This window comes from Astatotilapia calliptera, chromosome 12 (assembly GCF_964374335.1).
Source record: "Astatotilapia calliptera chromosome 12, fAstCal68.1, whole genome shotgun sequence".
Classification (NCBI taxonomy): Eukaryota; Metazoa; Chordata; class Actinopteri; order Cichliformes; family Cichlidae; genus Astatotilapia; species Astatotilapia calliptera.
The window spans coordinates 6505809-6516541 of NC_137433.1; the positions used below are offsets into that span (position 1 = coordinate 6505809).

General features: G+C 45.5%; 1 protein-coding gene across 1 annotated transcript; it reads left to right on the top strand.

Annotated features, from left to right (window-relative positions):
• Positions 1 to 1853: 1853 nt before the first annotated feature.
• On the top strand, positions 1854 to 10337 carry neff1 (neuronal intermediate filament family member 1). Its single transcript, XM_026188331.2, has 4 exons — positions 1854 to 2730; positions 4485 to 4802; positions 4997 to 5121; positions 8469 to 10337. Exons 1-4 carry the CDS (start codon positions 1987 to 1989, stop codon positions 8827 to 8829), a joined length of 1548 nt encoding a protein of 515 aa, XP_026044116.1. The 5' UTR covers positions 1854 to 1986; the 3' UTR covers positions 8830 to 10337.
• Positions 10338 to 10733: the final 396 nt, after the last annotated feature.

The following is a 10733-nucleotide window of genomic DNA, read 5'->3' on the forward strand; positions in this document are numbered from 1 at the left end:
TAGAAACTACAGTGGCAAATGGACACAGATTTTCAAGATTTTTGTTCTTTTTTCAGCTATGAGCTTATTTCAAAATTAGTTGTTTTCAAAAATCTTCATCTCCTTATTAAAACTGTGACACATCTGCTTCAGCCCTGAGACATTTTCCCACAGTGTTCAGGTGTGTTTAGCTACACATTCAAGCATATTCAAGCAAAAGGTTTAGATTTTATAGTGAACGTGGTCACATAAAATTCAATTTTGAGCACAGTCTGTATATAAAAGATAGAGGTATGTGTCATGGAATTCCTTTTTTGATTGTTGGCTGGTGTTTTGAAGAGTTGAGGTGAGCTCTTTGAACCATCATTCTCACAACTATACAGCTTAAAAGTAAGGCAAGATAAAGCATCCCTGCTTTAATGTTTATTCCACTACGAAGCTTCTTTGGGCTGCTGCTTTACTCACATCACTCAATCAACATGTTTGGTTTGGCCCAGTGTTTACATGGGAAGCTATAGGTGGGCTATAATTTACAAAATAAGTATCATGTTATATTTAATAAGACCGAAAACTAGCATTTGTGGACATCAATCGAGGTAATAGAGTGTACTTCAGGGTCATTTTCTCATATACATCTATACAATCTGCCTAGCCTTTACAGCCAGAGTGGGCGCCCCCTGCTGCCCCCAGGAAAAAACTGCATTCGAGAAGTTTCGTCACTCATGACGTGTGATTAATTCAGTGCATCAACTCTGGAAATGTTTGACTGAAATCAGTGTGACTTATTAAAAAGGAATTTTGCATTCCAAACAACAAGTCTGATGATATGTGACAATAATTTGCTACAGTGCAAATAGTTCTATTTAAAAGTCACTGTTTTCCAAATTTGCAGATAAATAAATAAATCCAATCAAATTCATAAAGCTAAATAAAATATCAATTTCTGCTCACAGTTACCATTGTTCGGTAACTTTAGACAATGGCAACTCTTCACTGACCCCTGTTTGATAATAATTTGTGGGGGAAACGAGACCAATGGAAAGTAGTTTAAGGTGATTTAAGATGACCCGGCGATGTCTGCGCTTGGGATCTGTTCCAGACAGGCAGCTTGAGCAGCAGCACTGGAGGCGCCTCCTGTGGTGTTCGGAGCTGTTGAGGCTGCGGTCCCGCGGGTGGGTGTCCTGTACTTTGCAGGGGCGTGGTCCTTCGCCTCTGTCTCCAGCCTAGATCAGGACCAAGGCTAGAGACCGCTCTGCACAGCACTGAAACATAGGAGCCCCCCCCCCCCCGTAAAGTGCGTAAAGTGCGTAAAAAATACACACTTTACGCATATTTTTGCCACTAATATGATATTATCCCGTCTTCCCACACTGCGGTGGCCGGGGGGGGGGGGGGGTGACTGCAGACTGCAGCACCACCAAAACACACTCTGGGAAAAGCTCTATACATCGATCCCATTTCCCATTCTGCTGCGACAGCGCAGGAAAAAAAAATACTGCAGTGAACGCCACAGATAAGTGCATAATGAATGTGCTGTAATTCAGATTACACCTGTGTCTGTGTTTGTGTTACGATGTGTTTATCCGGGTGGCACTAAGTGCGATCAGTAGTTGGTAACTTGAAAAGAAAAAGTTAGATTTTAATGATCTCAGTTCGGGCACGGACAGCAAAGACCGTGCAGAAACCTGCTCGTCGTTGAGTGTGATTTTGTTGAGCTGGAGCTGCAGGGCGGAAAGGAGGAGATGCATGAGTGACTTCGTGTCTCCCCAGAGGGTGGAGGCTTTCTGCAAAAGCTTGCAGGTTTCCCCTTGTCTTCTGTTGTTGCTGCGTCAAATGATGCGCCGGCGCCTTCCCTATAAAAGCACCTGTCCCGGGCAGACATCACTCGCATCTCACTTTCTCTCTCTCACACACACACTCATCCTGTCACACTCGTGAACTCCACACACACACACTTCCCTGTGCAAAGCAAAGGCATCGGCCCAATTCAACCGAGGTGAAGGAACCATGAGTTACTCCAGCGAGATTTACAGCAGCTCCTATCGGAAGATCTTTGGAGATGCCCCCCGCTCCGGTCGCGTCAGCCTGGGTAGCAGCAGCCCGTCCCGCCTGCACTCCGCGGGATACCGCAGCAGCCACCGCACCTATGGTTCCCCCTCAGCGATCTCCTCCACCACCACCTACCGCCGGACAGCGGCCCCCGGCCGGGTCTTCTCCTCCATGCCGGACCACGCGGTGGACCTGACCCAGTCCACCGCGGTCACCAACGAGCTCAAGATCATCCGCACCAACGAGAAGGAGCAGCTGCAGGGCCTCAACGACCGCTTCGTGTCCTTCATCGAGAAGGTGCACAACCTGGAGCAGCAAAACAAAATCCTGGAGGCCGAGGTCACACTGCTGCGCCAGCGCAACAGTGAGCCTTCTCGCCTGCACGAGCTCTACGAGCAGGAGATCCGCGAGCTGCGAGCGCGCGTGGAGGAGCTGACTCACGAGAAGAGCCAGATGCACCTGGACTGCGTGCAGATGAACGACACCCTGGAGCGCATGAAGGAGAAGTTCGAGGAAGAAAGCAGGCTGCGAGAGGAGGCGGAGAACACCCTGAAGGGCTACCGGAAGGACGTCGACGACGCCACCCTGGCGCGCCTGGAGTTGGAGAAGAAAGTGGAGTCGCTCCTGGATGAGATCGCCTTCCTGAGGAAAGTCCACGAGGAGGAGCTGCAGGAGCTCCAGGCTTCACTGCAGGCCACACAGGTACACGTCCCACGGGGGTCTGACGGCCTGCCCGTAGACACGCAAGGATTACACCCGCCGACGGTCAACTGGTCAGAAATGCGATTAACCACTAAAGCCACAGAATATCACCAGAAACACAGTGTTACCCACGAACACAGTTGGTCTCCAGGCTTGAGTGTTTTTACACTTCATAATCACCTTAGTGGCCACAAACAAACTACAACAGAGGAAGTTGTTGATTTGTTGCACTCAACACAACAACAAACCCTTTTTTCTTTCTTATTTTTGTGAGTAGTTCGGGAAAGCAGTGACCTACACATGTGTTAGGATGTAAAAGTCTGTCGGCAGCCGTCTTTTCTACGTCGCTTCGACGTGCTGAACGGCGCGCACATGAAAATTAATGGCACTGCAGTTCCGTTTCAGCACCACGCGCTGTCCTCCCTCCCGCTCTGAAAGCAGGAGAGTCGCGAGCGTCCCTGCGGTGTCCCGCGCGCTCCTGTGCTCACGCCCCCTCGTGCCAACTTAAAGCTGTTTTTGAAGTGTCTGTTTTTCGGTCGTTTCGTGTAGAGAATTGCCCAGAAAACTGACTCACATTATGAAAGTGCGACAGCGGAGAGATAAGCTACCTGCTTTGCACCAAGGTCAACTATAAAGTTCATGTAAACTACTGTAAGGCCCGCCGTTAGCTTGCTACCATTTCCTAAAAGAGAGGGGGGGAGAGGGGGCGGAGGGGGGAGAAAATGCGGAGAAATAGCGCAGGGGTGTGGTCGTCCCAGGCAGGACAAACTCTAGCGCTTGTTTCGTGTAGGTTACATATTAACGTGATAAACTGCCTTCATGGGGCAGTATGGCGGTTCAAACCATTTCCCACTTTGTTCTAACCACGTGTGACGCGCATAGCTCGAGTTTATGTGCAAGAGTGAGTTATTTTCATGTTTATTGGGATGTTATTTATGTCCCGCTGTCGACAGAGCAAGATAAAAAGAAGAAAATTTGCGTGAAACTTGTCTTTATGTGAAGCGACGTCCTTTGCGAGCTTGTGCTTATTAAGTTAGTCACGAACTGGTGGTTGCTAGGTAGATTTCTCCAGGGGTTCTCATTTCCCCCCCTATGGGGAATTTGAGTACCATAAAAGCCATTGACAGCACAGCTTTCTGCAGCAGAGATGTCTGAGTCAGCAGTCCATTCATCAGCGCCGCAGCTCATCAGCACACCGCTCACCTTAAACATTTATGTTGCGGCGCTAGAGAAGAGGGTAGTTTAGCTGCAGCACAAGCGCATTAACATGCATTAACAGTATTCAGTATTTAAAAGAAATTCACAATGACACGCTGATATTTTCATCAGGTTAATAGCTACAGATAAGCCAGAGTTAGAATGGCTTTGTTTGTCATCCACGGTGACAGTGATTTCAGCAGTTTGTTGTTACAGTCACCACTTTTCAAAGAACAGACATCCAATCAGAGAAACACTAAGATTTACCCACTGAGAATTAAAAGCATAGACTTTTCCAGCAAACAAACAAGCTGTGTTTGTGGAAAATGATGGTTCCACATTATATAATAATATGGTTGATCGGGATCAAAATGAACTTATAATTCTTAATCAGTGAGCTAAAATAGTTTTTGAAATGTACACAGCTTATAATTGTGCATCTCTTAAATATAAGGATGAGTGATTTAAAAAAAAAATGCTACATTTTATTTACAGTTGTAAACTCAACATATACAGTAAACACAAACAATTTTTACTTTCTACTTTTTTCAATCAAGGTGTCAGTGGAGATGGATGTCAGCAAACCTGACCTGGCTGCAGCCCTGAAGGACATCAGGGCCCAGTATGAGAGCCTGTCAGCTAGGAACCAATCCCAGGCAGAGGAATGGTACCGCTCCAAGTTTGCCAGTGTGACTGAGGCGGCTGCCCGCAACCAAGATGCCATCAAGCACTCCAAGGAGGAGCTGAGCGAATACCGCAGACAGGTGCAGGCCCGGACCCTGGAGATTGAGGCCCTCAGGGGCCACAATGAAGCTCTGGAGAGGCAGATTGCAGAGATGGAAGATCGCCATAACAATGAAATTGGTGAGATGCAGGTATGTAAATAATTGTATTTTTTATACCTTTATTAAGCTAATTGTTAGAAACCTTAAAAAAGACTTTACCGTATTATTTACAGACAAAAACAACCAAAAAGTAGCTAACAAAATTGAGGAGTTAATAATAAAAGCCATAGGTCACATAAGGCTAATGCTGGCTAATATGTGCATGTGTCTGTTTGTGCATACAGGATACCATTCAGCAGCTGGAAGGTGCCCTGCGTAGTACGAAAGGAGAAATGTCTCGTCATCTACGTGAATACCAGGACCTACTGAATGTTAAGATGGCACTGGATATTGAGATTGCTGCGTACAGGTCTGTAATATTACAAACAGAACAGCAGTCATCATTTTGGCAGGTGGAACTAAGCTGAAAACATACATACAATAATAATAGCACAGTATGTTATAAACCTAGGTGTGACAAAGGACCCGATGCACACAACGTTGCCGAAGGTTCAATGTTTATTTACAGTGGGGGGTTTTCATATCGCCACACCTTTGGTTGTGCAGCTTTTCAGCTGATGTCTCAAGCACAGCATAGATAGCACACACAGCACACCAGTAGGTCCCGGTGTCCTACTCAAAAGAGAGGGCATGATTATATGATGGGGGTCAGCCGTGTGGGTCAGGCTCCCCTGACACCACACCACAAACTCGCTGCTCCATCCCTCCAACCATCTGTGCCCCTGGCCTTTGGACTACCTTGAACTTATAAGGCTGGAGAGCCAGTTACAACCGTGGGGGGTGATCTGGACATTGGCATCCTTCATGCGATGGAGCCACAGCAGCAGGGTGTGATCTGGAGAGAAGGTGAATGGATGGCCCTAGAAGTAATAAGGAAGAGAATCGACCGCCCACCGGATGGCCAGGAACTCCTTCTCCATGTACCACTGCCCACTGTGCTGGCCTCCCATTCTGACAGTTTCCTGCTGATGTACACGACGGGGTGATCAACCTCCCCCACCCTTACCTGCTGGGATAACATGGCACCCAGCCCTCTGTTTGAAGCATCAGTGTGTAGAATAAAAGGGAGGGAAAAGTTAGACGTGTAGAGCAGGGGCTCAGGGACTCCAAGACTGCAGCCACCTGCTGCACATGCTCTGCCCAGGTGTCACTGTGGATGATGATGTCATCCAAATAGGTGGCAGGATATGCAGCGTGCAGACGCAGTACACCGAGGCACTGGAAGGTGGCGGGGCGTCCGAACACGCTGAAGGGCAAATTGGTACAAAGCATACGGAAGGGGAAGGGGAGTTTTTTTCTCCTTTGACTCTGCAGACAAAGGAATCTGCCAGTAGCCTTCCCTGACACCAGACCCTGAACCCGCTGCTCCACCCATCCCCTGCAGCTGAGTGACAAACCACACCCTGCCACACTAGGAAAAACAGTGTTTGCAGATCACAGCAGAAACAAAATTACTGTTCCAAGTGAACTTGTGATCTTCGCCTATGAAACCATTGCTTCAAAGGCTGAGACCCGGTCTGCAACCACTCGCACTCAGTTGCTGTCTTCAAGTGACTTTGGTGTGTCAAGATAAAGTCTGCTATGAGTTTGCATCTGTATCTTAGTCATTGCTAACCAGTTGCACTCAATCTGTCTGGGTTTATAAATTAGACAACACTTATTTGCAAACCTTTGCCAATCTGTCTGAGGGTGATTGCACTTAGGCTGTATCAGACTGTAATTGTTTGCAGACAAGTCACCTACCACCAAGTGACCTGTACAATCACTTCACGGTCGTAGGTGGACACCCAGAGACTGATTGGATGAGTTTGTTCTACACGCAACCTCTGAGGAGCAAACACAACTACTTCCAATCAGTCACGAAATGTAGAAAAATGTACAAGGCAATAAGTGATGTTTCCTAGTCACAAAGAGGTTGTCATCCTACTTTTACTCTGGCATGAAAGGCAATTATTGTAGGATTCAAAATGGGACACAGCAGCCACTCTGGAGCTTTAGCTACGTGTCTCTCTTAGCTGATTTTTCTTTCAGTTTTACAGCACATGACCATTGTAGCAACTGGTGTTATTTTCCACCATTTCCAGATACCTATAGGATGGAAATCATAAAAAAGTTATACAATACTTAACGGCAAAAAAAGCTTCAATGCAGCTAGCTGGTGGTCACTTATCAAGAGCTTCATTCAACAATATATTTACTCTTTCGTTCATTGACTGGTTCTCAAAGTGACTGATAAGAGGTCAGCATCATAGTCTGTTTAAAAGAAAAATCTAAGCATGATCTCAGTGTGGTGCTTTGTCTTTCTCCCCTCCTGTTGGATTGATTGCACCATCTCGAAGTACAAAGGTATTGCATAAGGCAGCTGGTTCGCAAACAAACTTCAGCAAATATCTCTGCAACACAATACATAAATCTGTTTGAAATCATATCATAGATGTTAATTGTTCGCCATTTGTGTGCTTATTACTCCTTTATTATAAGAGTTTTGGAGTGAAACCACACTGTATCTTGTTTATTGAAGTGATTAATATAATGACAAGTGTTTATTATTGACATTTAGATTTTGCTCTTAAGGACACACTGCGTGCAAAATTCCACTTTATTTATATAAACCTTTTAAAAATGAGTAGGTGTAGGTCCCTCTTCTGTGGAACAAGTTCCCAGTTTGGAGTCAGGAGATAGATGCCTCGTCTACTTTTAAGATCAGACACAAGACTTTGTGTGACACAAAGGACCCGACACGTATACGCTGTTGCAGAGTTGGCGATGTTTTATTACAGTGCTTTATCTTTTCAGACTGCTTTGTGCAGCTTTGCAGCGGTCTTGTTCCCCTCACAGCTCTCCCCTCTGTTTCCTGCGGCCTCGTTAGGGAGAGTCTGATTACTTGAACAGCCCTAGCTGCCCTGACAGCCTCTCTGGCACTGCCCGCTGAACCACCCCTCCTCCTCAGCAGAGCCACAGACCACACAGAGACACACTTTCCTTTTTGATAAAGCATATAATTAAGGCTGGATCAGGTGACCCTGAATCTTCTGTTACTTGTGATGCTGAGGTCTTCCGATGGTGCACTGAGTGTTTCCCCTTCACTGACTTTTCACTAACTATGTGTTTATACACCACTTTGTATTTACTCATTAGTTATTATTAACCCTAGCTCTCTTACACAGTGTGTCTTTTGTCCCCTCACCCCCAGTTGGTGGTGGCAAATCGCTGCCCCCCTGAGTCTGGTTCTACTGAAGGTTTCTTCTTGTAAAAAGGGACGTTTTCCTTCCCACTATCTCCATAGAGGTGGTTGGGTTTTTCTTCTGTATTATTATAGGGTCTTTACCTTAAAATATACAAGCTACTGTTGTGATTTGGAGCTATATAAATAGTTGAATTGAAATTGTAGCTTAAACACATCCCAACATGATCCTGGGACATTTGCTTCATGTCACACGAGAGGAGTGCTCCCTCACCTACTTTCCTAAAATGTGATTTTAATGCTTTCACTAAGAGAAGTCAGACACTTCCAACTGAAATAAGATGATGTAAAACTGCAAAAGCACCAAAACAGACAGCAGAGGTGCTTCATCTGATATCACGGTGACATTAGATCCCTTCAGAGTGTCTATCACTGCACTGAGCATCTAAAAGTAGCACGTCCAGTGTAGGCGGTGACGTCACCTTTTGTCCTCTGTTTCTCCATCTGCACAGGAAGCTGCTGGAAGGCGAGGAGTGTCGCCTCAGCTCTGTCGGCGGCGCAATGGTCCAGTCTGGCTATCCCGGCTTTTCCTACATGTCCGCCCGCACCTACACTCTCGGCGCTTACAGGAAGCCCGGAGCTAAGCCTGAAGAGGAGGAGCAAGAGGAAGCGGAAGAAGAGGAGAAGGAAGAGGACGAGGAGGGAGAAGAGGAGGGTGAGGAGGGAGAAGATGGTGAGGAGGGAGAGGAGGACGGTGAGGAGGGAGAAGAGGGCGAAGAGGGTGAGGAGGAGGAGGAAGAGGAGGAGGAGAAGCCAAAAGAGAAAGAGGAGAAGAAGAAGGAGAGCCCCACCGGGAAGAACAGCAAGAGCTAAACTGCTTTTGTCATCACTGTCATCAATAACGCATTCCACGTTCCACGATCAGTCACCTATGGATCTGTTCATGTTCACATCATCTCACACAGACACACACACATCTGCACAATCCAGATGCCTCACACCTGTGTTTTTCAGTCTCTGTTTGCTCTGTAAGTGATTAGTTCAGTCTTTATTAGATGGAAAAGGAGATTTAGACTAGCTAGTACTACAGTAGCAAAAGAGTTCAAATCACTTCCATAAATCTGCTGTAGCTGTCACTACTCTACGTCACAGGAGTACAGAGAAAAGCGCAGGAAGCTAGCACGATGTCACCGAGTTTCACAAGTCTGAAAAGGGGAATGATCCGTCTTTTGACCAAGCAACAGCAAACGTGCCATTGGTAATTAATATTCACAGTAAGAGCAATCAAAACCTGTCAGCACACAGACTTTTAAAGAGAAACGCACAGATCCTGGAGCATGTGAAACAGCCAGTCCAACTTTACGGTGCTATTTGATTTTTACATTTAAAAGTTGGCGATTCCTGTAAGTTAAAGATTTTGTCATTGAATGAAGCGTCACCAGCTCATTCCTGAATGTCGCCCTGTTAGGCAGGAAATTTTCTGTCCTGACTGGAAGTCCCAACTCCTCATTTCACACGGCAGGTGAATGCTTCCTCTCCTTTCCATTAGCCGCTGCTTAGTTCTTCATTTCACCCCCTTTAATTTTCTCCCTCCTTCTTAACTGCAGCATAGCACAGTAATACTGGCAAACCTGGAACCTGGAAAAACATAAATGTACATGGGTGGAAAGGTAGATTGCTTCAGAGTCGCTGGGTGTGAAAATGTAGAGTTTCAATTGCTGCTGTATATATTTTGGGAATATAAGTCCTCCCTTTGATTGAATCATTTGTCATACACTTTATCTGATCATCTCACACACCAGCTTGTTTTCTTTCCCCTCACATAAACATGGTGGTGCTTTGGTTTCATGTAGCTGAAACAGGAAACAAGGTGAAGGTGAGTGTAGGTGTTAGGAGCAGGCAGGTGGTGCTGACGCTGACAGTCCTCAGCCAAGACTGCAAGTGTCTGTTAGAGTAGATTCTCCTGGGTTTATGGTTTATGTATACAGAGTCACATAAAAGGGCTATTTTCCCCATAACTTCTTCTATCACCTTCTGTCACTGTCCTTCATCATTTCTCTCCCTTGCTTTTATTATTTCTTTATTGACAAATGAATCAACCAACGGATATGAATGCATGGCCTGATTCTCGGAGCTTGAGTATCTGCTGGATGAGTAGATTTTTGCTTGTTGTGTGTTCAATTAAAAAAGAATTGCCTTAATCATAAATGAAAGTTAAAAGAAACATGTTTTCACCTGCAGCTCACTTGTTTCTGGGGAAGTAGAGGAGTGCTGACACTTTCCAAACCGTTCTGCTTTACAACTGTGACTGTACGTGCTGCTCTCTCATGCAGTGATGTTCCTCTCAAAGCCAAATAAAGACATTTATTAACCAAAAAGCATTTAACCACGTCTGTGTCTTCTTTATTCACTAAAAGCTGAGCACACAAACATTCATGCCTGTAGTTCTGAAGTTAACATTTTGTTTTATTTAATTTGGGTAACTTGCTAACATTTTTCTGTTGAAGATAAGGAAGTTATAACATGTTATACATATTACAGAAAATTTGTTACAGTCTTGTTTACGTTTTAAAAATTACATAAAAGCAACATATGAGTTTAACCCTTTAAAGCCATGAAATTTCAGGTGGGTGGGTTCATTTCTCTCTCCCTTCCTAAGTCTGGTTCTGACCGAGGTTTCTTCCTGTTTAAAGGGAGCTTTCCCTTCCTGCTGTTGCAAAGTGTTTGCTCATGAGGGACTGTTTGATTGTTGGGGTTTTCCAGAATACTGGATGGTC

Excerpts from the sequence above, each read along its gene's own strand:
- neff1 (XM_026188331.2), top strand. The coding sequence starts at position 1,987 with ATGAGTTACTCCAGCGAGATTTACAGCAGCTCCTATCGGAAGATCTTT. Across the intron at positions 2,731-4,484 it reads CTTCACTGCAGGCCACACAG|GTGTCAGTGGAGATGGATGT; the intron begins GTACACGTCCCA and ends TTTTCAATCAAG. Across the intron at positions 5,122-8,468 it reads ATTGAGATTGCTGCGTACAG|GAAGCTGCTGGAAGGCGAGG; the intron begins GTCTGTAATATT and ends CCATCTGCACAG.